We start from the raw sequence: 26,587 nt of genomic DNA, 5'->3' as shown, positions 1-26,587 counted from the left end.
AAAAAAAAAAAAAAAAAAAAGTCATGCCCCAGTCGTGCTTTACAATCTCACAAATTTTCATTTTCATACGCTAATAGCAACACAACTACTAGTCTACTACGGCAACAATGTCCATCAGCCTTATATAATTTAGTAATCACTTTTGCATCTTTAAAATTTAAGGTAGACAAAAGTGTGGTCACATTCTAGTATTCTACCTAATATCTTTATTTCCACTCAAAACTATTAAAAATATAGATCAGATTGTGTACCCAATTTAAACCATCCAAAATATAACATAAGCTCTGTCTGCCCCAACCCCCAAGACATTATTACATATAAATAGTTCTTGAAACATGTACACCTATCACTTTCTCCTAACTTGTCACTTTTGTTAAATTTTTGATATTAGACAGTAAAGGAAACAACCCAAAGTGAGAGAAGTCATTTACACAATATGGAGTTTAATGTATTTATATGATAGCGAGAAAACTAGTCAGGTGAAGTGGAAAGAGCGATTTGCTTTGATGATTTCAGTTTCAGTTTTTTCTTCTTTTCTTCATCTTCTTAAACTGCACCAAAGAAAGAAATTGAAGTGTGCTGTTATTTATATAGCCATTAATTAATTATAGATAACAATGAAACCCATCAACAATCTAAGAGAAGAACTTACCATGTTGAGGACGATAACTCGAACAAACAGAGAAGCTAAGTCAGTGAAAAAGGTAAAAGAATGTTGCACATAGTCCATATCACCACGGTGTGCTTTCTCGATTATTATCTGTGTGTCCACCACTATGTATCCCACAAAGAGAAAGAGTCCAAGGTATTGCTGCAAAATGAGAATGTAAGTTCATATATATACAAGCAACTTTTGTCTACAATGAACATACAATTCTCTCCTATTCCCTCTTGAAGTTTAAGTCTTTACCTCAAACATGAAGACAAATGCAGAGCCTCCAAATATCTTAGAGGCAATTTTTACTAACCAAAAGATGGACATGCAACAAGAAATTGAAGCTCCGAGGTAAAGATACTCTCTGCGCCTTGCCAACATTGCTGCAGCAGAGAAACACGCAAATACTACTGCTGTTCCCACAAATGCAGTGATCAGGACGCTGGTAAAAAGAAGGAAACACAAGCATTCAACACTGTGTCAGATCCTAGCTAGAAGCTTGTACCGAGGGTTTCTTTTTGAAGACATGAACAGAGAAATCACCTTGAATCAAAATTAATGACCACCTTGATCACGGTACCAACTGAAGCACCTTTAAGAAGGGAATATAGAAACAGAACTGAGCGCCGTTTTGCTGCATCAAAAGAAAACATTGGATAGAGTTTAGGAAGGAAACAAGATCGTAAGAGATTAGAGTTAGGGCTCATCGTCAAAGCAATAAGTGTTAAGAGATGAAACGAAACTCACATAATGGTGCATATGAAGGAGTGAAGCGCAACCAGAACATGGTTCCAGTGAATCCAAGAGTAGTGACTTGTCCACCGATATTATAGAGCATATGGAGGTAAGCTCCATACGCAGACACAAGAAGAGCACAGCATAACGTGAGATATACCTACACGACGATGAACATAGAATCAAGAAACGCCAAGAAACTAAATTCTCTTAAAGAACTGCGTTTCTTTTCACTAATAGATAACAACAATCAAAGAACACAACAACGAGAACCAAGAACAATACAAAATTGAAACGAGATCACGAAAGTCGAAACAAACTGTTGCATTGAAACGAACTGATTCAGCACGAATCTTCAATTCCAAGAAACAAACGCTTTGCGTGAAAGTTAACGAAGAAGTTACCCGCTTAAGATGACTCTGAACGGCCGGAGAGAAGTCATGGAAGTTCGTGAGAGATTCATAGCTCCAAATCCTACTATTTTGACTCTGAGAGTCCATTGTTGCTTTTGCTTGATTATGCTGCAGAGAAGAGAGTTTCGTATGCGAGACTTCCCATATTTTTATACTGTTCCAGTTTTTAACAAGTTTCCAAAACTACCCTCTGCAGAACACACCAAAATGGCGGGGTGGGTTTTTTCAATACAGTCGATTGTGTGAAGTGAAAAAAAAAACGCTACGTAGTTCCACATATCTCAGATAAAGAAACGACATACATGTTAACTCTTCTAAGATATCATGTCTCTTTCAGTGGCTTTATTAAAGAACCACTTATCTGAGAGTGTGAACTGACGAAACAAAGAAAACCATAACAATGGCGTTGAATCTGCAACAGCAACACCTGATGCTTTAAAATATCTATGCAGAGAGGAGACTGTTTGAAACATGTACACTTATCACTTTGTCCTTTTGCTTAAATCTGAACATTAGACAGTAGAGGAAACACCCAAATCCAGAAGTGAAGAGGAGACATACAAGAGTACACAAGTCATTTACAAATTGCAATCTAACGTTTGTTGTATTAGTCATCACGAAGACACTAGCAAGTCAAGAGTCATAGGGGAAAGTGGAAAGAGAGGATGGTTATTGGTTTGTTTAAACACTACACTCTGTTTTGGTGGTTTTAGCTTCTTCTTTTCTTCTTCTTCTCTTCTTCCTTATCTGCAGAGTTCTTCAACTGCACCAAAAAAAGGGAATAACTTGATGTGTTGTTATACTTATAGATAGGGAGTTCTATTAAAGATGACCATGGATTAAAGAGAGACACTTACCATGATGATGAGAATTCGAACAAACACAGCAACAAAATCAGTGAAAAGGGTCAGAGAATGTTTCACGTAGTCCATGTCACCAAGGTGTGCTTTCTCTATTATCTCCTGTGTGTCCACCACCATGTATCCCACAAAGATCAAGAGTCCAAAATATAGCTGCCAGTGATAGACGAAACACAAGTCAGTATTTTGATGAAGAACATACAAACAAAAACTGTACCCTTGTTGAGTATTAAAGACAGTTTACCTCAAACTTAAAGAAAGATGCAGAGCCTCCAAAGATCATAGAAGCAAACTGCAGCCACATAAGGATGGACAGACCAGAAGAAAGCATAGCTCCAAGGTAAAGGTACTCTCTACGCCTTGCCAACATTGCTGCAACCGAGAAACACACAAACGCCACTGCTGTTCCCACAAATGCAGTGATCAAGATGCTGGACACACAAACATCCAACAGTCAGCTCCACAGACATTAGATTTGCAATTGCTTAAGCGTACATGAAAAAAAAAGCATAATAAAAACAATTACCTTGGGTCAACATCAATGGCTAATTTGATCAAAGGACCTACTGAAGCACCTTGAAGAACAGCAGAGATGAACAAAAGGGAAAGCCTCTTTGCTGCATTAAAGCAAACAAAAATTAAAGAGTTTAAGGAAACAAGATTGTAAAACTTATAAGCTAGGACACATCTTCAAACAACAAGTGTAAAAATGATGAATGAAACCCACATGATTGCTGATACGGAGGAGTAGAAAGCAACCACATCATGCTTCCAAAGCATCCGAAAGTGGTAAGAAGCCCACCAATATTCCATAGCATATGGAGGTAAGCTCCAAATGCAGATGCAACCAGAGCACAGCATAACGTCAGATAAACCTACACATTAATTTCCACAAACGAAACATAGTATCAACAACACTGAGTACAACGAACCCTTCACTACATCAGTACCAACACAAAGGAACAAAAAAAAAAAAAAAATCCCAATTCGATTTTCACTTTCAAAGAACAAAGCGAATCTACAGAAACAAACAAATCATAGAAGATTGAAACAATCAGACTCTTAAAACACGAAACGATTCCAAATCAAGCGTATCACGAAATCACGATTCGAGGAACAACAACGACGAGAATCAATCGGATCTGAAGAACTAACTAACCCGCTTAAGATGATTCTGAACGGCCGGAGAGATCTGACGGAGGTTCTTAAGAGAATCATAGCTCCAACTCCTACGGTTCTGAGGGTCAAAGAAGGACGAGAACGACTCCATTGTTGCTTCTGCTTCGGAGAACTGAAAAATGCGATTCCCCCAAATCGAGACTTTCTATATATGTTTATAGAGAGGTCAAGAAGTCAATATTAATTTATCTAATTCTATCCACTGACTGTAATTTGACTATAATACCCCTCAACTGACGATTTCGAAACTACCCTTTGTCCACGTGACAATTCTTCAGAACACTCCAAAAAGGCTGGGATGGGCTTTTATTACGAGCCCATGAAAACAGTCACTTTCCTTGTTCGTTTCCATGTGTGCTAGTTAGAGATTGCAAAACAAAAAACGGTACGTAGTTTCCATTTCGGAGAAAGAAAACGACATACATGTTACTCTCTCTTCCAACGATGATAACACGGCTCTGCTTATTTAGAACCACTGGTTGAGAGGAACTGTGAAGGAAGGGAACGAATCATAAACAATGGCGTTGTTCTCCCCGTCCCCGCCAATCTCTTCTTCGTCTCTTCAATATCCAAATCTCATCCCCAAATTCTCATTCTCTCTCCTCTCCACTAACCGCTTCTCTCTCCTCTCCGTCACTCGAGCTTCTTCCTCCTCCTCCTCCGACAGTGGAACACCCTCTCCTACCACCACCGCCGCGGTCGAGGCTACTGAACCCATAACAGTGATAGTCAAAGAGACTCCGCAACCAACAACACCTGCGGTTAAAAAGGAAGAAACCGCCACCGCTAAAAACGGCGCCGTCGAAGGTGAAGAAGAGATGAAGACGACGGAGAGTGTTGTCAAATTCCAAGATGCGAAGTGGATTAATGGAACTTGGGATCTGAAACAGTTCGAGAAAAATGGAAAAACAGATTGGGATGCTGTAATCGTTTCTGGTTAGTTTGATTTGATCCCTTCATGGTTTTAATTAATAATTTTGATGAAACGAAATTTGAAATTTATGGTTTTTTTTTGGAAGAGGCAAAGAGAAGAAAATGGTTAGAAGAGAATCCAGAAACAACGAGTAACGATGAACCAGTGCTTTTCGATACATCGATCATCCCATGGTGGGCTTGGATGAAGAGATACCATTTACCTGAAGCTGAGCTCCTTAATGGTTTTTTTTTTGTTTCTTTCCTCTCAAATCCCTTTTAAAGATCAATGAGATACACACAATATACTAACTCATAGATGTTTGGTGTTAGGTCGTGCTGCGATGATAGGATTCTTCATGGCTTACTTTGTGGATAGCCTTACGGGAGTAGGACTTGTTGATCAAATGGGGAACTTCTTCTGCAAAACACTCTTGTTTGTGTCTGTGGCTGGAGTTTTGTTCATTCGTAAGAATGAGGATGTTGATAAACTCAAGAGTTTGTTTGATGAGACGACTTTGTATGACAAACAGTGGCAAGCAGCTTGGAAAGATGATGATGGTGAGTCCTTGGGTTCAAAGAAGTGATCACAAAGGTTCCTGCTTTCTTTTTTTCTTTGAATGCTGTAATTAGGATATGATTCACTTACCAGATGTAATATGAAGAGATTTGTATTCCCGATTTGGAACTCGACTTAGATTTTCTGTAAAGAATCAGGCTTTGATTTCTCTGCCATTAGTTGTCCTATTTTAAGTTCGATTTGTCCGGCGGGGAAGAGTATGAGAACTTATCATCATCATTGGGTTCAAAAAAGTGAAGCAAAGTAGTGGTGTTATTAGTCAAACAAAAAGCTTAAGGAGATCTTGAAGTACTCGAAAACAGAGAACTATTGAATGCGGTGTTGCCGAGTGTATTCCCAGAGGGCGATGGCGCCGCTGACATGAACATTGAGGGACCTAACAACTCCAAGTTGTGGGATCTCGATACAAGCGTCCAGTATATGGATGATGTCCACAGGGATGCCTTCCTTTTCACGACCCAGCACCAAAACCTTACAACAGAGAGAACGAGGAACAAAAGTGAGTTTTGTTTAGTTTCTTATGGGAAAGCTACAAGTGAGAGCAAACAAAAAGCCTATGTTCGTTCTTGTGTTACCGTCTTCTTTGGGAATTGGTGTTTGTCTAGTGAAATGCTGTTTGCTGTCTGTTCCAGTCCCAAGATTGAGAAGCCTTCCCGTTTCTTCTTCTCCAAGAACAGTTTCAAACTGTTCACTGGGACTTCCATGATTGGAACCCATTTCTCAGCAGTCACACTGCAGAAAAGAGAAAAACTCTTGTAAACTCTCCCACCGTCCTTTGGTGATACAGTCATTACAGAGATGACTAGAAATTATAGCCATACCTGATCAGTTGGAACTGTTTGTCATGTATCATGTTTGCATCTGCAACAACTAGACCTGATGCTTTAAACACCTGCAAAAGATGCAGAGAGGGAATGTTACAGCTGAACTAGATACAAGACTCCTAACTTCCTTTTTTCTTCCTTAGATTGCAGAAATGGCAAGGAAATACACAAAGAAAGTGATAGCTATACCTCACATGTCCGCGCTAATCCAGCAAGATTAGGAATACGATCAACCAATGAAGCCACAAGGATCAAACTCTGTCGATCAGATTTTAGCCTTTCGACCTCCATGCTTCTAGATCGTAAGAGCTGACTAACGAGCTCATCTTCTTTTTCCATTTCTGTAAAGTTACCCGTGTTGGTACATAACCATGTTTACCAATCATAATATTGAGTGAGACAGCGATATAATTTTTGCATACCAAAGAGCCGCTTGTAAGTTTCCCCATCTCGGAGCACAGAAGTTGAGCTAGCATCTTGCTTCTCATGTTTCGATAGAGTGATCTTCCTCTGGAAGTCCAACGAAGATGGCTCCGAAAGCTTTTGTTCATCTGTATTGGACATGATCAACCGACGGTTGGGCTCTTCATTCATCTTGAAGCCTTCATTCTTAATGGTAACTACATCCTTTGCCATGGAAGCACGGAGACCTTCCCTTACATCCTGCAAGACTTGAAGATAAGATAGAGAGACAGAAACTGAAGAATGAAAAGATTCTTAAATATGTTTAATTGCTTACATTCAGAAAAGAGAGCACGTTATCCATGAGGCATGTTGGAACGCATTCAAACTCACTGTCCTGCACAACCACCACAAAATTATTTTAACGTAAAATGGCATTGAAATCCAAAAGCAGCTTTGTGCAATTCTAACAACCAAATGTCGAAGCATGAACAGGAACCACAAAAAATATTCTCAAATTTTAAATAATGTTTATAAATTTCAATTACGCCCATTGCTACAAGGAAAACTTGAAGACTGCATTGTTACCTCAACACGATTGACGAAAACACCTGCCGGAGTAGCAGATGTGCTGGGATCATAGGCATCCAGAAATCCTTCCATTGATGTTCGCAATCTAGACCAGGAGAAATAATTCACAAGTGAATTTGTGTAATAAACCAAAAAAATTTTGATGGCTTTGTTCACAAAAGATTGTTGCTATGACCAACATGAAAGAGTGTAATCTCACTGAGTATAACCACACACCTCGAACAATCAGGATTCTTGTCCAGGTAAGACTTCAAATTCTCAAAAGAAAGTTTCTCCAGGGATATTGTTTGAGAGGATGCCGACTCCACAGGGGGAAATAGTCTAAAGAGTACTCGATGCACTAATAACTGCAAAACCCCAAAAGAAAATGGAACAAGACTGATACTCAACTTATGCTAACACCTACCAAAAGGATTAAGAGATGGCATCTATATAAGACCAACCTGAGCGAAACCACGTAAGCTATGATGATGAGAAGTTAATAACGGTATTATTGGGGGAAGAAGTTCTCTCAGGTGTGTCTGTTGAGCTGTCTTTTCGGCATGAAGGATGATATTGGCTGCTACAAAGACATAGGACGATAGAGCTTGCTGCAGATATCAAGAGAACATCTATCAATATTTTGAACTGGAAACTCTTTCAAAATACTTTCATTTTACTTTAAACTTTTAAGTGTATTTTGCGTAATTTACCTGAGCTTTAGAGTCATAATTTTGTAATATTGGAACTAACTGCTCTTTAACCTGTGATACAACAACCAATTAATGGTTACTTTAGAAAAAAAAAATAGAAAACGTGTAACAACACAGCTCGTTAGGACAGGAAACTGTTTATAGTTTGATTACAAATTTGCTTTTGGAACACATAGAGTAGATACCTACCAATGCTGGAAATTTCAGGTATATGTTGATGGCAAATGTTTCCAGGTATTGTCGAACAGCAGGCAGGTTATTTCTCTGCAAGCAAACACAAAACACAAAAACTTATATTCAAGTCACTGACACTTGTCTAGTCATCAACGCAGCAATTGTTTCCTTTATTAGTTTCTGTCCGAATAATTTCTCATGCATAAAAATGTGCGGGCTGCATAGCTTTAGTCTGTTATTGTAAACTTACATGTAAGCATATGTGCACACTGTCCATAACTTGGAGAACAATGTCATTGCTGACAAATCGCGACATAATGCATATCATCTGCCAAGCACGTATTTTCCGTCTATGGATCTGTTACAGGAACCAGAAATTACAGTTGAAGTGGTTTGTCACATGAAATAATTTATCGTTCACCAAGTGTCCATCTAAAACTTAATGAAGGAACATAAAGGAAAGAAATGCAACACTTACTGCACTATACTTCTTGTAAAGCTCCTTTGACAAGTCTTTATCATGCACCTGCGCATATCATTGTATTTAGATTTTCAGCACATTGTCGGTCCTGCTAATTGTTTTATCAATATTTTGTGAAAACTAACAAACAATAAGTACCGCTGCATCAAGAAGCTCCAACAGAAACAATTTTCCAGCCACGAGAGCATCTTGACAGTCTTGATTTTGACTTTCTGGTTCAACTATATAGGCCAAATTAGCCAGCTTCTGAAACAGACCAGCAACAGAGACACGTGCATACAACTCCGTGTTGATGAAAAGCTGAGGAAAAGTACAGAACGTGTCACCTTTAAAAGTCAAATATTCTACCATATCTATCAATCCATCATCTGTTAAAGCTGAATCTTACTTCTGTCAGTTCAGGGTCTGGACTTTTGGCCAATAATGATACTTCAGTTCTTGCATCATTATTGTCAGATAATTCAGCTTCAAAATCTTCATCAAATGCAACTAAAATCATAAAAAAGCGGTAAGCAAATCAATATCACAAATTCATTGCAATAACAGCTTGAGAGAAAAAATTAAAGCCATTACAGACCAGAACCCTAGAGAGTCAGGAGCCTCAATTCTTTAATATAGTACTTTATCGTCCTTGGGTACATGAGCCAGAGTCCTGTCAGGTGCAAGGCCGTAAGGCGAATTGTGCGTGGACTTTTCTGACCTTCCTCAAGTATTTTTTCAACGAACTGTGAAACAAGACATTGCATATAACAAACATTTTTTTCCTCTACGGTTCCCTCAATTAATTTAACTAAAAAGGGTTGATGCATACCCACTTCAGTGGACCATGTCCATCTTCAGCTATGTGCATGTCTTTATTACTAAACAAAGAAGAATGCAACACAGAAGACAAAAGCGCAGCAATAGGTGCAACCCTCCTTTTCTTGCAGCTGATATGCAATATCCAACATGATTTGACCAACTGCCACATCGTCTGCTTGCAAAGCATCACAAGAAATGAAATATACATTAATTCTTCATAAAGGATAAACACAACATTTCCATCCACTTTAGATGAAAAAGTCATTACAAAACCTGAGTATCCACACCCAAGAAACCATCCAAAGATGAGTTCCCAGACGCAAGTATCCCCAACGCGAGTCTGACAGATTTCAGCATAGGCAAAGCGGAACCCTCCCCTGCATTTTCAAGGCTGCCAAATCGTAAAGAGAATATAAGCATTATATCCTAGGAAAGGTCCAAAAGTCGACTCAAAAGTAGCAGAAAGAAATTAGGTTGTATTTGAAATCTACTAGAGTTAACACTGACGAAAAGAAAATCTTCTCTGATACTTATATGTGTCTTTAATATTTGTATCTTCTCAAAAGAATGAAAAAATGCCAAATCAACTGAAAAAATCTAAAGGTAACGACAACTAAGAGTATAAAAATGAAAAACCAAATTTATCAAACGTCTCACCTCTCTACAATATCCTGAAAAATGCTTTTAACAGTATCATCTGAGAAGAACGACTTTCTATCCCCTGGAATACGTCTGGCGTCAAGAATATGCATGAGTGATAACAGAGACTCCACACAAAGCCACTGAATCAAATATAAAAGGATCAGAGACTAAGAATTTTCCTTTGGACTAAAAGCAAAAGTCCACTCATAAGAAGATCTTGTAGTAATATCTATAACTCCACCGGTAAACGTCAAAGAATAAAATATGTATTACCTTCCAGCTTAGCAGAACTGCCCTCCTACTTCTTACTAGAAGTCCTGCTGTGAGAAGATGATTAATGTTATGGAGGAAAGCTGGAACCGAAACTTGTAACCAGAATTCACCATCTACCATGGATAACAATGTATTATCGTTTTCTAATAGGTTGAAAGCTCCAGCTGAGCACAAGGACACAAATGCATTCAATACTGCAGCTAGCGCCTCAAACGCTGCAAGATAGACCTCAGCTGCAGCCTGGTCATAAACATTTATAAGTTAATTAATGCAACGTGATTCCATAGGAAATATGAGAAAATTCAGAGCTTGGCAAATTCCATACATCTTACAAAATTCAGAGGCAGAGCATTACCTCAGAATTACAAATTTGAGATGATATGGTATGCTGGGTGAACTTCCAAAAGAAAGCCAATGCTAATTTGAGTTCAACACCACTAGTGACTTGGGCACAGTATGACGAGATCCACCCAATAGTTTTCACCAACGTTACCTGCTCATCACAAAGAACTGGCATGAAACTTGTTCAATGTCGTAGTCATGTTACTACAAGGAACTGAGCTTACGGAAATTTGTATGTTAGTAGTGCTAAAAATACAAGACAAAAAGAAATCATACAGCTTCTAGTACAGCTGTTGTAGAAGGACCAGATAGCCGGCGTTGACTTGGACCTCCTAGTTTTCCTATAACAGAACCAGACAGAACACCATTCTCCACAGTAGTGTGAGACCAAAATATCGAACAAGATGAATCAGCAAATGGAATCAGCTCCTTCTGTAAGCATCATAGGAAGCCAAGTTAGTGAAAGGACAATTATATCATTGTGTAACAAGAAAATTTAAAGTTGTTTTCCGTTTACCAGTATCGATAAGAGAACAATAGCAAACTTTTTCTTAATAATTGAAGCATCATCAACAATCTGCTTGCCAGTTTTCTCGACAGAGCCAATGCACGACATGCTTTTCACCGAAGAACTAAGCTCAGAAATTCCATCTTGCATGTTCTGGAGCTCCAAAAGCATACTAAGAATAAAGATTAAAAACTTCGTAGGTGCCCGTTCTAAATGGTACTTCTCTTGGAAAAAATTATGGCCGTTACTTTGCACAAACTGCAGAAATAGAGATGATTCTCAAATAATGGCCAAAAAAAACGAAAGAGATGATTCTCAATTTTGCAACGTGGTACTCCTAAAAGTATCCAGTATGGTAAATAACTACTAGATATTTTTCGTTGACAAAGTCAGGAACACAAACCATTATGATATCGGTGAGATGCTCTTCACTATTAATTATGAGGAAAAATACTCTTGCCCATCGTTTTGTTTGGGAATCCCATGCCTCCAAGTCATCATCATCAAAACTCTCACCATGATCACTGATAAATCCTTTAAGGTACACATAAAGGCTCGCCAGAAGACGATTACCATCAGAACATAAACTGTTGGAAGTCTTTCTGTTGCACCCCTGGAGCCATTCTAGCATCATTTTCCGCAATGAACCTGACATAGAAGTATGCACATGATGTTAGACGATAACCTTCAATTTCTTTCCATATGTCAATAGTCTTTGGCTCACCATCATGGTCAGTAAACTCCCGCGGAATTGCTGAAACAAACTGCAATAGTGTTCCGAGAGGAACTATACAAGGGTTCACCGCAGAGGCAGCAGTCTCTAACACTTTTTGATAGACTAGAAAATGAAAAGAAAAAAAAACACAATCGAAAGAATGAGTTCTAGTCTGTTTCAAATAATGAGGGAGCCACAAAATAATAATTCCACATACGTATGATTAAAATTAACAAGCTAACTGATTAGTGACCTCGGATACGGTATTTATGATTAAAATGCTGTCTGCTGCTCTCCGCAACAAACTTCAAGACATCCAGTATATGTGTCATATCATCTTGACTTAAATGTTCACAAGAAGGTTCATCGGCAGTCCGAGAGAATTTATTTTCGAGATGCCACATTTCCTTGTCCCCATATCCTCCAACCACATATGACGTAGAAACAATGCATTGTACGAGAGCCATAAATCCAGCTCTACCAAAAGACTGTTTCTTCGCAAGAGATGCCAGGTCGATCAAAAATCGAACCCGATTCCTATGAAACGAGTAGACAGTTCGATAAGCATAATGATAATTTTATGGTTTTATAATTCACAGCCCACACATGACCAATAACATATATACATGAAAGCAACGATAATAAAAGATGGATAAGTAACTTAAAGACACCCTACCTTGAGTTGAGGCAACTTGTGTACGCACACACATATTGAGCTGCACCTTCAATTGTTCTTGAGGTATAGATTCCTTTCAGCCCTGGGAGAGTAGAATAAGCAAGAAATAAGTCTAGTTATCACTTCAGAAAGATGGCATTGGGAATAAATTTCTGCAAGAAGCACCTACCAAAATCCTTGTGATGTATAGGATCATTCAAACCCTCTATGAAAGGCCCAAGTACGAAAGTCTGGGACATTGATTGTGTACATGTTTTATATCTTCTCCACTCGATACCTAGAAAAGACTCCATGACCGTGCACCTGACTACAATTTAGATAGATGAATTAGCAACAGAACTGATATGAGATGGACACTTTACTTTAAGTGATGCTCTATCCATGAGTAAAAGAGAAGTTTGGCCACAATGGAAACACTTCAGAATACTGATTTATGTGATGACCAAGTGTAAAAATTTGTTGAATTCTAATTACAATATCTGCAACAAGTAAACAGTACCTAGAGGGTTATCATGAAGAAAGCCCCTATTCCAAAGAACCTCTAACCAATTCAAAATATTAGTTTCTTCATCTGGAATTTCCATGTGACCATGATGAGAATTATTACAGTCGGATTTCAAGGATCCATCATATCTGAGAGATGACTTGATTAATAAATCAATCTGAAAGGTAAATTATAAAAAAAAAAACAATGAGCAGAGGAGAAAAGAATTAAGAGCAGAAAGTTTACACTACCAGAGAGATAAAAACCTGACCTGGTTACTCCATGCTGCCTCTACGAGGTGAGTGCCGTACTCTTCAAGCATCTCATACAGGAGCAGAAAAGCTTGCCACTCCTGCTGACTGGTCAACCCAGAGTCAACAGACCCATACAATTCTCCCACACCAAGCGACTTGGCTTCCTTTTCTGCCCACGTCTCCTTTCTTGTCAGGGACCGATGAACTGAATCCGCTTCAGCCTTCTTTTCAGAAGTGGTCTTACTCACTTCACTTATAGATAAAACCGATTTCAGTATATGCAATGACTGCTTCCTTACTAAGCTCTCATCCACAACCTGAAACGGAATGTGTTGTATTAATAGATGTTCCTATTATGAAAATTGGAGAATCTGTAAGAATAATGGGTATTTTTCCGTACCAAGCCTTTCTTGATTTCATCCCAAAACTCTTGTTCGGATCTGAAGTCAAATTCAACAGGGTCTTTTTCTGAAACAAAAATTTCAGTTTCATCTGTCCAAGAGCCAGTAGAAAGACACAAAGAGAGGACACTGTAAGCATCCCTTCTCTCCATTGACCCAACCGAGAACAGCTTCTTGCAGCATTCCCAAATTCTTTTTTTAAATCCATTCCTGGAGATTACAGCTCTAAAAATCATTAAAAAGATAAAAAGAAAAAGACTATCGTAAAAGCACATCATTTTTTTGGTTCTTAGCCTCACCTTGAAAGTATGTACATATTTCCTTGGCGTGAGATCTTCAAAGAGGACTGAGAAGAGAATGCTTTGAAAATAGCAGGAAGGAGGAAACTAACAGCACACGAACGATGTTCTACACTTTGTGACAAAAGACGTTCAGTCGTATTACACAAATCCCAAAGCATACCAGCTGCAAAACTTTCCACCTCTGGAACTGCTTCGTGACTTTGATTAGCAGCATTCAGTATCAAATTCAGAAGATGGCAAGACAGTGGAATCGGAAATGATCCAGACAAATTCGCAATGTAGTTTTCATCCATATTTACTGTATTCAAAGAATCACAAAGCATCAGCTCTCCCCACTTGATGAAATCTGATTCTTCATGTTGAAGCATTCCCATCGAAACACCAACTGATCTCATTAAAAAAGGCACCAAGCTCACTCCCAATGTATCCAGTGCACTAGTCTCAATCACTACATCAATGAACGATTGTACAATCTGATACAATAAAAATAAAAATAAAGTGACAAAATTTTATCAATAAGCTCAAGTAAATCTCAATTCCAAAATGATTATGACAGCAAAAGAAAAAAATTACCTCATTAAGCATATCCAAATCATATGCACGAACCATCTTCATGAGTGGAATAAACACTCTCCACACAAATAACTGCAACGCATTATGATTATCCGCTGCACCAAAACCTGCTTCAACCTCAACAAAACCCCTCAATTAAATCAAATTCCTCAACTCTAACAACACCATACATATCTGAAGATTAAAAAATTGGTAACTCACCAAAATTCTTAAGTAGATGACAAAGCCCAGACACCAATGAAGCAATGTGGTTGCAATCATCAGAATCAAACCTCTTATCCCCATTAACCGTATCCTATTTTTTTTTTTTTTAAACATGGAAGAAGAGTTTTCAAATCATGAACTGAACAACCAAAATCAAATCATAGTGACCCTGAAACAATTAAACCAATCAATCAAGTACCTCTAAACGAAAAGGCAACTCATTGATAAGTGATTCGAAAAGGGTCGAGGGAGATACACCTGTGGAGCTTAAAACACAGTCAAGAAACGCAGGAACAGCTGCTGGTGGAACTTGTTTGAAGCTCAATGACAGTGAAGTAATCACAGAGGAACCCATAATTGAAACTCGAATTTCGGCAAAAAATAATGGAATTAGATAAGGAAACGTAGACGAATTCGAAATTGGTACAGAGCCTTTGTTTCGAAGGATTCCTATGTTAAACCCTTTTGGCTCCCTTACTTTCAAATAATTTTCATGGCTAAGGACTGATAAACCCTAGTCGTCTAATTAGGGGAAAATAATAGAATTTGCAAACATGTCCCTATACTTTTCATATATTGCATAATAGCATTATTGATATGGGCTTTGAATTGATTCGACTTAGTGCTTTCCTTCTTGTTGGGCCGCAACCTTAAAATATTTAAAAAAATGGAATCCGGTGTAAGTTCGGGGGATTGAACCCGACGTGAATCGAACACGCAACCTTCTGATCTGGAGTCAGACGCGCTACCATTGCGCCACGGATCCGGATGCACTTATGCTGCGTTTGTATATATATAATTGTATATATAAATAAAATAATAATACTAATTGAGAACGCGTTATCAACACGAGACCACGAGTCACCAAACTGACCATGACAAAGAGTCAAGTCAAACCCGCATCAAAATAATTTATTTGGGTTTTTAAATGCTAATTTGCCGATTTGGCGAAATCTAAAAGAACCAAATCATGCCGACCACAAAAATTAAGCTAAATTATTTTGTTGTTGATGTATCGAAACGGTTAGGTAAACCGCTTTGTTATAGAAAATCAAAGAAAATGGTTAAAGTTAAAGGATGGAAAATACAATACATAAAAAAAAATGGTTGAGTATTGAGCTTTGATAGGTAACATTACATCGGTTGAATAAATATAAATTATAAATAACTGAAATTAATTTAGTTAAAAATAAAATAAAATATAAAATAGAAATTATTATCTAATTTATAATCTAAATATTAATATATTTAAATAATATTTACAAAATGATCAAATGTGATATTAACGAAATTATCAAATATTTATTTTAAAAATCTTTATTATATGTTAACAAAACCATAATCTTCATTACAAAAAAACATGTTACTATTTAAATCATAATCTTCATTAAAAAAAATTCAAACCATAATCTTGCTATTCTTCTCAATGCTTTTTATATGAAAATATTAATAAGCCAAAAACAAAGAAATAAAAACTTTGCAACCTTTTGCCCAAAAAAAAAGAACTGTCCAACCTGGTAACCTCTTTACAAAACCAAGTGTTGGTTTTTATTAGGGTTTGATTGGTAATCTTCAACTGTCTCGTTTGCAAATGAATCGCCTTGAAAGTTACCAATCAACATGGTGATTGGAAGAAGCGGTTGGAGTAGGTGGTTGAAGAGAGTAGTTGGAACGGGGGAAACGGGAGGTTGCCAACTGCCCCAAAAATAAGGCGGTTCGTTTGCAAACGAGACGGTTGGATTTTTAAAAAAATATTTAAATTTTAAAAAATAATATTCATATATATTATTTTCTAAATGAATTTATAAAAATAGAAATATTTTTTTCTAAAATGTTTTCGTATTTCAATTTATTTTATATTATTTTCTATAATAACTTGTTTACTATTCAACCGCTTGTTACCAATCAAAACTATTATTTAACCACTCACTTTAACTTAACCATTTTTTTCTTCCATATTTTCTAACCGTCTTCTTTTTAAGCACCTTCTTTACAACCGCTGAAAAAATTTTAACCGCCTAGTTCAAATGGTGTTACCAATCGGAACCTAGTGATTAGGGATTAGTGTTTGTAACCACCAAAAATATATTCTAACCACTATCTTCAACCGCTTTCTCAAATTATAAAATTCAACCACCTTCTCCAAACTGCTTATTGATTTGTGAATGGTGATCATGGGAGTGGCTCCTTTACAAACAAGGCTGGGTGCTTCCAATTAGTATTAACCAGATTGTTATAACTGGATTAGAAGTTGGTTTAGTTGGTTTAGATGTTAATCTATACTATTAAAATTACTCAACTCTCTCCATATGAGTTACATGTCAACAATGAGAGAGTGTCACCTATCAATCCAAATTAAAATCACCTAAATTAAAACAAACACATTTAAAATTTTAATAGTATAGATGTTAAAACAAACACATTTAAAACAAACACATTTAAAACACAGTTATAACTGGATTAGAAGTTGGTTTAGTTGGTTTAGATGTTAATCTATACTATTAAAATTACTCAACTCTCTCCATATGAGTTACATGTCAACAATGAGAGAGTGTCACCTATCAATCCAAATTAAAATCACCTAAATTAAAACAAACACATTTAAAATTTTAATAGTATAGATGTTAAAACAAACACATTTAAAACAAACACATTTAAAACACAGTTATAACTGGATTAGAAGTTGGTTTAGTTGGTTTAGATGTTAATCTATACTATTAAAATTACTCAACTCTCTCCATATGAGTTACATGTCAACAATGAGAGAGTGTCACCTATCAATCCAAATTAAAATCACCTAAATTAAAACAAACACATTTAAAATTAAAGAGGAATTTGAAACATCTTCCATGTCTTTTATTCTTTTTCATATCACAAATTTGTTTAATATTTATATAAGAAATATAGAGAGACTTAGAACATGATGATGTATTATTTAAGTAAGTAGATACATCACCAAAAAATAAATATGTATCAAGAGTAAAACCAAAAATTTGCTTCGTCCTCTTAGGGCAAACCATGAAGATATGAACATATAGTTTAGATGTTAGAATTTTCTCAACAATTTGAAGGGTTGCAGCAGTGACTAGAAATTTGGTTAATATTGTAGAAAAATTCATGAAAGTACTGTGTTCTTAGAGAAATAAAAATTAATATATGAAAAAGATTGGAGTTTTGTTCACTATCGAATGAAAGATAGTTAAATTAATGATATAATGTTGGTTGAGAAAAATACAGAGAGAAAAGAGGAAGGAAATTAAATTAAATTTTAGAATTGTATTCAAGAAATTGAATAGCTAGCAGGAAGAGAAGTTGTCTATCTTAATTATAACCATTAAAAAGTTAACCAAGCTGCATGAAAATCTTTTTGTTAAAAGAGAATTTGAGAGTCACATTGTATTTAGTTGAGAAGCTTAAATACAAATCATATATATAAAAGTAGAGTTTCAGTATCTCCTTATTGGTCCACTTGGCAATGCAATTTTAACAAAAAAAAAAATCATATTAAAACACAAATTCAAAACAATAAATTTTCACATTTAACTCACATAATATAAAACTGAAATCTTTATAGCTTCTCCCTATAAATTATGCATTAACTTTATTTCTCCACTAAGTTGTATTAATCAATTGTATTAAAAAAAACAATAAATTAGAATTGTAACTCTAATTTTTCTAAATGTAATTTTTTATCATTTCTCTTCCTATAAATACTCATTATCTTATTCTCTTAGTCTATCACTCTTTCATTCTCTCATCTTCTTCCACTACTCTCAAATCTCTTTTTTGTTTTGTTTTGTTTTGTTTTGTATTTTTTTTGGTTATTGTTGTTGTATGGGTTATAAAAAATCAAATCAAATATCATTGTAAAAGCTTAGTTTTAGAGTTTGTATGATTTGATATCATTGAGTTTATATATTTATTTTAATCTTTCAAAATGTTTATCTCCATTTTCTATTTTATATTAACATCTTATAAGTCATTATTTTCATACTTCCTTACAATATTCACCACACAATAAGATCATAAAGTTGAAATGATCCATATGTAATTATCTATTATGTCTTGGTTATCTCACATATTCATGTATCATTTTAAATAATTTATAAAGATCAATATAATATTTAAAGATCAATATAATTATCCATTTATTCATTTATAAAGACTATTTTGTTTTGTGATCCAATTGTTAAATCTGCAGAGATCAATATAATATATATATATATATATATATTTTTTTTTTTTATGATTTGAGGTTTTTGAAAACAAAAAGAACATAATTAAACAATTGGTTTTTTGTGTCTTTAATCAAAATAAAAAATGATCCAAAAAACAAAACATATTCAACTGGAACTTAAATATAAAAATAAAATATAATTTTAAAAATATCATTTCACTAAATTCTCTAAAGATGAAACCATTAGTATGAAATCTAGCACTATAAATTAAATTGATGAGTGAAAACCAAAAAAATATAAGTTATCCTTGGGATTTTAAAAATTATTGAGATTGAAGAATTCATATAATTTTATAAGAAAACTAATTTAGTTTGTCACTTAAAAAGTAATATTTTTTATTTTGAAATATTATGTGTAAGTGTTGAGTTTATATCAACAAACAACCAAATCATGTGAATTTTGATTCAGCCACTTGGTATTCCTTTTATTTTAGGTTATAAAAAATTAAAATATTTATTTATAATTAAAGACATGTAACTCCATTTAACTCAAATGTAACTCCTATCCAATAATTGTACATTAATTCATTCCTCCTACTAACTTATTATCTTTCAAGAGAAATTAATTTTGGTTAAATTTTAATATTTTTTATTTATTTTGGTTGGCTAAACTTATATTCATATTTTGGTTGGCTAAATTAATATATTTCTCATGTAAAATTATTGTTTATAATATATTTCTCATTTCAAAGTTTAAAGCAATATATCATATATATAAAAGTAAGGTTTTGGTCTCTCCTTATTGGTTGATTTTTATTTAATGTTTTCTAATTTTTTTTTATTTTGCTTTCTAATTTCTTTAAACAATATTTAAGACCCAATAAACCCAAAACATTTAACTCACACATTAAAATAAAATTATAACTGAAAATAAAATAAATTATGCATTAATCATATTCTACCACTCAATTCTATTCAAACACAATAAATTACTATTGTAACTCCATAGTTCTAAATGTAACTTCCATCATTTCTTATCATATAAATAAGCATTCTCTCAATCTATCATTCTCTCATATTGACATTCTTTTACTATCTCATTTTCACATTCTCTCATTCTCTTCTACAATACCTCAAATCATTTTTCGTTTTTTTTTTTTTATTTTTGATTTCTTATTTTTGTTGTATGGGTTGTAAAAAAAAAATGAAATATCATTGTAAATTGTTAATGCTAAATTTTAATTTTAGAGACTACATGATATATATTTTACATTGTTCTTATTTTAAAAGATTTATCTCCTTTATCTAATTTGGATTATTATCTTATAAGTAATCACTAGGATCGTACCCGCGCTACAGCGCAGGGGAATATTTATATATTTAAATATGATTTGTAGTAGAAATGAGATATACGTAAAGTATTATAGAATATTGCATTTGTAAAAATACACACTCATATCATATGTTTTATGGACCAACCCGTAAAAGATTATATTAGTATAAAATATACATTATAATAATACGCATTTACATTTTATATTTGACAAAATCAATTCGTAAAAAATAGATAATCACAATATAATTTTTTACAAAACAACCCGTAAAATATTGGATTTGTATATATATATATTTGTAAGAAATACACACTCACAGTGTATATTTTAATGAACTAACCCACTAAAAAATTGTATGCATAAAAATATGCATTTGCAAAAGATACACACTCATAATATATTTTGACGGACCAACCCATAAAGAATTGCATTCAAAAAAATATCAATCCTAGCCTAAATATGTAAACAATTAATATAAACTCTACCGTATTATTGTGAGTTTTGCAAACCAACCCGTGCATTTTTGTAAAAGAGAATCCTATATTGTAAATCCTATATGTATATATATATATAAGATTGTTAGATTTGATTAACTTTTTGACAATATGATATTGAGAAGTAAAATTTTAGGATATTATAGATATTGTAAATCCTTATAATACAGGATTATAATACAGCAGAATTTTCAATCCAAAAAATATATCAACTTATATTTTTGGATCATTTTTTAATAATGTAGTGTTATTATATATATTTGGTCATTGTTTGTTCTTAAAGTAAGGTTACAAAGCCTATAATATATTATGTAATCCAAATGAGGAAATTTTTTTTTCCAACCAAACATTAAATAAATTAAAAGATCACTCCAAGGTTCAAATGAGGTAATTTTTTTACTTTAAATGATTCCATAAACCTTATAGTTTTAAAATTTTAATACAAATAATACAAAATATTATGATTAATAAGTGATTGCGATTGGAGTACTGTTTTTTTCTGGCAAAACATGTAGAAAAATAAAGAATGTGTTTTTTTTTTGTGCACCAAAGAATGTGTTTAATACATGACTTTAGATGGTCAAAGACAAAAAAAAATCCAAAGAAAAAAAAACTATAGAAAATATAATATCAGTTGGAATTCATACTTACCAAGCGTTTTGATACATATGGAACGTATTGATTATCTCCTCTTGTATATGATGTTGAATGGAAAAATATAATATCAGTTGTCATTCATGCTTGCCAATTTTTTATTCAAATATATATGATTTAGATCAGTAATAAAATGGATGTGGAAAAAAAAGATAAATAATAAAATAGTGGCACAAAGTTAAAATGCGTATACTAACCATACAAAAAAAAATTAGGCAAAAAAATAAAGCATAATTTCTTGAACAGACAATCATTATATGTTTGCGTTTTTGAGAATAAGCTGCAAAATAGATTACATAATTCGTATACTCACAAACAAACGACATGAAATATGAATGTTTCTATAACAAAAAATATACAATGACGCATTTGTTTGGCTTGATAATGAGATGTTCTGTACAAAGGTTTTCATAAGAAACAATGGAGATGTGTGATATATAGTTTGCTAATAAGATTATATATATAGAGGTCATAGATAATTAGGTTAGTCTTGTTTTCCATATGTAGTAATTTGAATTTATAAGCACAGTTTTGTTTAGAAAATTCTAAAAATCTGAAATAAATGATCGATTTGGTAATATAAATTTTGATTATCTTGTTTCCATAGATATCTCAAATAATATAACCAAATTAAATATGTTTACATTATATATACAATTTCGAATTTAATAGCTTGATTTTTATGGTAATAACTTTAAACAGTTTCCCTAAATATTAGCTCATTATTATTGTCTAAAACTTAATTCCTTAACATTAATTATTGTGTTTGATTTCGGGTTTATATCCATACCCAATAAATGATCCGATTTGCAAGTATCCAACTGTTAATTTCGGATTTTTTTTAATCTTTGACCCGACCTGAATTCAATTTTGTACTTCTCTTTTACTTATTTAGGGATTCTCTCTTCCTCTCCCACCAATATAAAATGTTGTTATATCTCATATGTGTTGTAAGAGTTTGATTCTATATTTTAATTTAGAAAGTATTATATATATATATATTACATTGTTCTATTTTTTAAAGATTCATCTCCATTATCTAATTTGGATTACCATCTTATAGTAAACATTCTCTCCTCCTCTCCTACCAATATCAAATGTTGTTATATCTCATATGTGTTGTAACTTGTAAGAGTTTGATTCTATATTTTAATGTAGAAAGTATTATATATATTTAACATTGTTTTCAATTTTTATTTTATTTATATAAAAAAATATTTCTTTTATATTTCTTGCCTTTCTAATCTATTCATATTTTTTTTTTAAATTTGCATAGTTAAATTTTAATTCACATATGTTGGTTTTAACAAAACAATCAACTTTATTTGAGAATTAGATGTTCCTATTCATTTTTAAACGATCAATGTGTAACATATAAGCATTTTGTCTTGCAATCACAAGTTCCATTTCCATTGCTTAACTCCATGGTTAAACTATAATATATGTTGTCCTATTTGTAGGAATAACAACATACTTATTTAATTTATTTAAAAGAGCAGATGATTAAACGAAATAAACATTTCTCCAAATTTTATAATTCAATCAGTGAGTGTACTTATTACTTTGAAAAACTTTTACATTGAAGTTCATAAAATCATATAAGAAAACTAAAATACTATATCACTTCAAATTTGGAAGGAAACACTTGGTATTCCTTTTTAAAAAAGTCAAGACACATATAAAAATTTATTAATATTTAACTCACTTTAAAGACATTAAAGGTCATTTAACTCAAAAATAACTTTTATCCAATAATTTCATACATTCCTCCCACAAATAAAATATATATATATATGTTCAAGATTGTATTTAAATATTACATAATTTTTTAGTTAGCTAAATTTATAGTCACATATATACAATATATATACATAAGAATTTATATTACTTATTAACACCATAATTCGACCCATTATTTGCTTAACTCAATATTGGTTTCAAAGCCAACTAAAGAAAAATAGAAACGATCTTATTGATATTAGATCAAAACATTGGCATACAAACATAATCACTTACACGGAAGATATTTTTAAAAAGTAACTTATTATTGCAACATCAACATATGAAGGGTTTACATAAGCAGTTAATTTAGAAAATCTATAATACAATAAATGTATTGGAAACGATATCAGTCAATGATAAGATTGGATCCTCAAAAGCAAGAAACAACATCTTCATAATTCATAAAAAGTAAACGCCACAATTATACACATCTGAACAAAATGGTATAAACATATAGTGTATAAATAAAAGTGACGGCAAAGCCCGTATATGCCTAATTAAGACGAAATAATACAAAAGAGAAAACGAAAAAACCAAAAAAAAAACAAGAAAGTGCCAACTACACCACAACCCACGCGTTGCGTGGGGAAGCACCTAGTATATCTAAATACTTAAGTTTTAGACAAGAATTGTAAGATGTTTAAATTTTGTTATCTACCAATCAAATGTGCAAATGGTATGATTATTTTACTTCCTTCAAAAAATATGCTAATAGTTTTCGTCTACAAAAATTACTTTAGAATAAGATTTAGCTTTAAAAAAAATTTAGTAGTCTTTGTCTTCTCACTAAAAAATCTTAGGTTTTTTTGTTAATATATAATTTTTAATCTTTCATATGTAAAAATATAAAAAGCAAAAAAAAATATTGCAATAAATATATATATATAACTATAAACAAATCCGCATGTAGTGCAGGTATAACACTATATGTTCTCTATTAGACTCTTTATGTATTGAACACTTTCTAATAGTCTTATGTTCTCCCTTTTTTCTACATAAATCTCGTAGCTTCCTGATTTTTGCATTTGTTTTTTTATATTTTATTACTTTCTTTTCTTATATAGTCAACTGAATATAAAAATGATACTATAATTTGGGTTTCATTGAAAACATGGATAACTCACAAATGCACAAGACGAATGATTACGTGACTGTATATTTGAATATCGGTTTTTAATTTGGAAAATGTCATTTACTACATGAATTTTTAAATTTAGATTAAAAAAATATAAATTTAGTATAAAATTATTTAACCATTTAAAATATCAAATATTATTGACCAAACCCAGATTCATCTGTTGTTAAACAAGATAACTGAGTAACGAACTATTGTTCTTTTACTGTTTAACGACATATTGTTTGTGGCTTTCTCAACAATATTCTCACAAAATTCATGATTTTTCTGGTTAAAATTTAAAAATTTATGTATTAAATGACATTTTTCCGTATTAAATGATAACTTTGTTACAATTTACAAAATAACTGATTCTTTATTTATTAATTCTAAAGTGCCTTTGAAAAAGTGGGTTATATTATCAAGTAACGGTCGGAGAATCAAACTTTACTAAATCAGTAACCATAATTTATATTATTGCTTGAACGATAATCACGTGGTTTGGTCGTAATTAAGGTCCTAAATATGTCAACTTTTGCCTGCCACATTGCAGACCAAATGTACTGATTCCACACCGACTGGTCTACAATATATTTAAATCATAAATACACGCTACTTTAAAAGTTAAATTAATTTAAAATATTATCGAGAATTGGCTTCAACATCTAGTTTAGTTTATTATAAAACGCTGTAATTATCTAATTAAGCATTTCGACAGATAATGGTAGTCAGAGCAATTTATACTTTTTAATGCTGTGACTATAAAAATGGCGCCCTAAATATATATACACTATATATATATATATATCATGCATGGATTAAAACACTTGTTCTTGTGTTTAGTTGTTTTTTTTAATTCAAAATGATATAAGACAATCGATTTTCATTAAACTATTAAATTAATTATACAATTAAATTTGAAATAAAACAAATTTTGTAATTGCTTTTAGTGTAGAAAATTAAACCAGTTAAACAAGTAAAATATTAGTTAAAGTGTTTATTTCAGAAATGAAATCAATTGGGATTTTAGCGATGATTCTTTTGAATTTTTAACGGCAAATCAAATACTTTCATATCACAAAGAGTTTACAAAGTGTAGAATCAAATACAATACAATGGTTATATGCAATATATATATATATATATATATATATATATTTGTAACGTTTATGGTCTTTGTTTCCTTTGTTTCAATAAATAAAATATCTATTTTATCACTTACAAAAATAAAGTTTTGTACATTTACTAGTTACTGTTCTTTTTCTTTCATATCAACTAGTATTGACACCAATGATATGTCGCATGCTAGTTGGAGAGTTGGAGCTATGTGTGTTTTTTTAAAAAAACATATAAGCAAAATGAAAGAAGATGGATTACCACCAACATGCACGTCTCGAGAAACACAGCACATTACGATGATATGATCAGTCGAAGAAAAACGTTTCCCAAGTTTATGATTTTCCATATGCATCCACAGTCAAATTATGGACCATCGAGAATAAAAGAATATAAAAAGAAAAAAAAAATATGAGCCACGGTCCCCAATTCCGGATATTCAGAATATTCCTAGTGAGGTGCCATTTTGACTATTAAAATAGACGCATCTTTGATTATTCCCCAGATGTGAAGGTAATTTGAAAACAAAACGGAACTTTTGAATTGATTATCCAACAAAACCATAAATTTCTAATCTATTTTTCTCATTCAAACCAGTAATAATTTCCAGAACAATATATAGTAAGTATTATCGTGTATGCTTACGTAACAAAACAAAGTTGTAACAGAAAAGAAAAAAAAAAAAGACAGAAGAGAAATCATACGTAACAGCAATCAAATGTATGGGAGAATCAGGTAACTTCGGTTCGGTCTTAACTGAAATAGTACATGACGACAAAAGAGATCTGATCCCTAATAAATAACGATTTTTATTAACTTCCAAAACTGACTCGTCTCGCACGCGCTTACGAGACTCACACGTGCGATAATCCCTTCATATACTAAATTCCCCATTTCTTTTAACCAAAGGAAAATTAAAAGGAAACAAAAAAAAAGCCCACAGCAGCAAAGCATCTAGTGTAATTGATCTCAACCGTCCGATCATCCATCTTGCCTTCACCGTTCACCAATCCCATCATACACACAAATCTCTCTCTTTCTCTCTTTCTTTTGCTGTTTCTCGTTCCTCTCTCTCTGGATCTCGCCGGCGAGCCGTTCTCTTGGGTGGTGAGTGTTTCTTATTTTTTTTTTGGTTTTTTTTTTGTTTGATACGAATTTTGTGGTTTAATTTGATTTCTGGATTCGGAATTCTCGATGTTCCTACATTGATCTTCTGGTTTCGATTCTTTTTTTTTTTTTTTTT

General features: G+C 33.1%; 5 protein-coding genes and 1 non-coding gene across 6 annotated transcripts in view; 2 read left to right on the top strand and 4 right to left on the bottom strand.

The window, feature by feature from the left end:
- LOC104731805 (bax inhibitor 1) lies at positions 441–2,157 on the bottom strand. The gene is made up of 7 exons (XM_010451291.2): positions 2,106–2,157; positions 1,795–1,993; positions 1,403–1,550; positions 1,199–1,289; positions 911–1,097; positions 653–811; positions 441–551 (listed from the first exon to the last, which is right to left on the bottom strand). The coding sequence occupies exons 2-7, from the start codon at positions 1,888–1,890 to the stop codon at positions 519–521; spliced, it is 714 nt and encodes a 237-aa protein (XP_010449593.1). The 5' UTR covers positions 1,891–1,993; positions 2,106–2,157; the 3' UTR covers positions 441–518.
- On the bottom strand, positions 2,278–4,001 carry LOC104731806 (bax inhibitor 1). The gene is made up of 6 exons (XM_010451292.1): positions 3,823–4,001; positions 3,391–3,538; positions 3,190–3,280; positions 2,908–3,094; positions 2,661–2,816; positions 2,278–2,566 (listed from the first exon to the last, which is right to left on the bottom strand). The coding sequence occupies exons 1-6, from the start codon at positions 3,931–3,933 to the stop codon at positions 2,513–2,515; spliced, it is 747 nt and encodes a 248-aa protein (XP_010449594.1). The 5' UTR covers positions 3,934–4,001; the 3' UTR covers positions 2,278–2,512.
- Positions 4,317–5,483, top strand: LOC104731803. The gene is made up of 3 exons (XM_010451289.2): positions 4,317–4,778; positions 4,862–4,999; positions 5,088–5,483. Exons 1-3 carry the CDS (start codon positions 4,361–4,363, stop codon positions 5,339–5,341), a joined length of 810 nt encoding a protein of 269 aa, XP_010449591.1. The 5' UTR covers positions 4,317–4,360; the 3' UTR covers positions 5,342–5,483.
- On the bottom strand, positions 5,533–15,160 carry LOC104731804. The gene is given in 35 exon segments (XM_010451290.2): positions 5,533–5,805; positions 5,910–6,066; positions 6,156–6,226; positions 6,348–6,499; positions 6,581–6,821; positions 6,898–6,957; positions 7,149–7,236; positions 7,368–7,498; positions 7,595–7,741; positions 7,844–7,894; positions 8,033–8,107; positions 8,268–8,375; positions 8,496–8,543; positions 8,637–8,798; positions 8,887–8,987; positions 9,076–9,223; positions 9,310–9,471; positions 9,573–9,690; positions 9,957–10,081; positions 10,215–10,454; positions 10,570–10,707; positions 10,833–10,988; positions 11,074–11,322; positions 11,468–11,712; positions 11,789–11,902; positions 12,033–12,316; positions 12,456–12,537; positions 12,625–12,762; positions 12,955–13,117; positions 13,211–13,510; positions 13,594–13,804; positions 13,894–14,369; positions 14,470–14,576; positions 14,671–14,764; positions 14,873–15,160. Coding segments are annotated over 35 exon segments (5,463 nt in total). The 5' UTR covers positions 15,029–15,160; the 3' UTR covers positions 5,533–5,640.
- TRNAW-CCA lies at positions 15,368–15,439 on the bottom strand. The gene has a single exon. It is a non-coding gene; the product is annotated as a tRNA-Trp (tRNA).
- LOC104731802 (calcineurin B-like protein 1) overlaps positions 26,286–26,587 on the top strand; it is a 3,451-nt gene continuing 3,149 nt past the window's right edge. Inside the window, exon 1 of the mRNA XM_010451287.2 lies at positions 26,286–26,451. The gene's annotated coding sequence lies outside the window, so the exon portion shown is untranslated. The remainder of the gene's footprint in view (positions 26,452–26,587) is intronic.

The sequence above is a fragment of the Camelina sativa genome, chromosome 12, assembly GCF_000633955.1.
Source record: "Camelina sativa cultivar DH55 chromosome 12, Cs, whole genome shotgun sequence".
Classification (NCBI taxonomy): domain Eukaryota; kingdom Viridiplantae; phylum Streptophyta; class Magnoliopsida; order Brassicales; family Brassicaceae; genus Camelina; species Camelina sativa.
This window is presented reverse-complemented; position numbering and strand designations above follow the sequence as displayed.

Bases quoted from the DNA above. Each gene is read 5' to 3' on its own strand.
- LOC104731805 (XM_010451291.2), bottom strand. From the start codon at position 1,890: ATGGACTCTCAGAGTCAAAATAGTAGGATTTGGAGCTATGAATCTCTC. The intron at 1,551-1,794 runs GTAACTTCTTCG...ATCGTCGTGTAG, and splicing joins TTCAGAGTCATCTTAAGCGG to GTATATCTCACGTTATGCTG. The intron at 812-910 runs GTAAAGACTTAA...CTCATTTTGCAG, and splicing joins CATTTGTCTTCATGTTTGAG to CAATACCTTGGACTCTTTCT.
- LOC104731806 (XM_010451292.1), bottom strand. From the start codon at position 3,933: ATGGAGTCGTTCTCGTCCTTCTTTGACCCTCAGAACCGTAGGAGTTGG. The intron at 3,539-3,822 runs GTTAGTTAGTTC...ATTAATGTGTAG, and splicing joins TTCAGAATCATCTTAAGCGG to GTTTATCTGACGTTATGCTG. The intron at 3,281-3,390 runs GTGGGTTTCATT...GCTTTAATGCAG, and splicing joins TCCTCCGTATCAGCAATCAT to CAAAGAGGCTTTCCCTTTTG.
- LOC104731803 (XM_010451289.2), top strand. From the start codon at position 4,361: ATGGCGTTGTTCTCCCCGTCCCCGCCAATCTCTTCTTCGTCTCTTCAA. The intron at 4,779-4,861 runs GTTAGTTTGATT...TTTTTTTGGAAG, and splicing joins GGATGCTGTAATCGTTTCTG to AGGCAAAGAGAAGAAAATGG. The intron at 5,000-5,087 runs GTTTTTTTTTTG...GTTTGGTGTTAG, and splicing joins TGAAGCTGAGCTCCTTAATG to GTCGTGCTGCGATGATAGGA.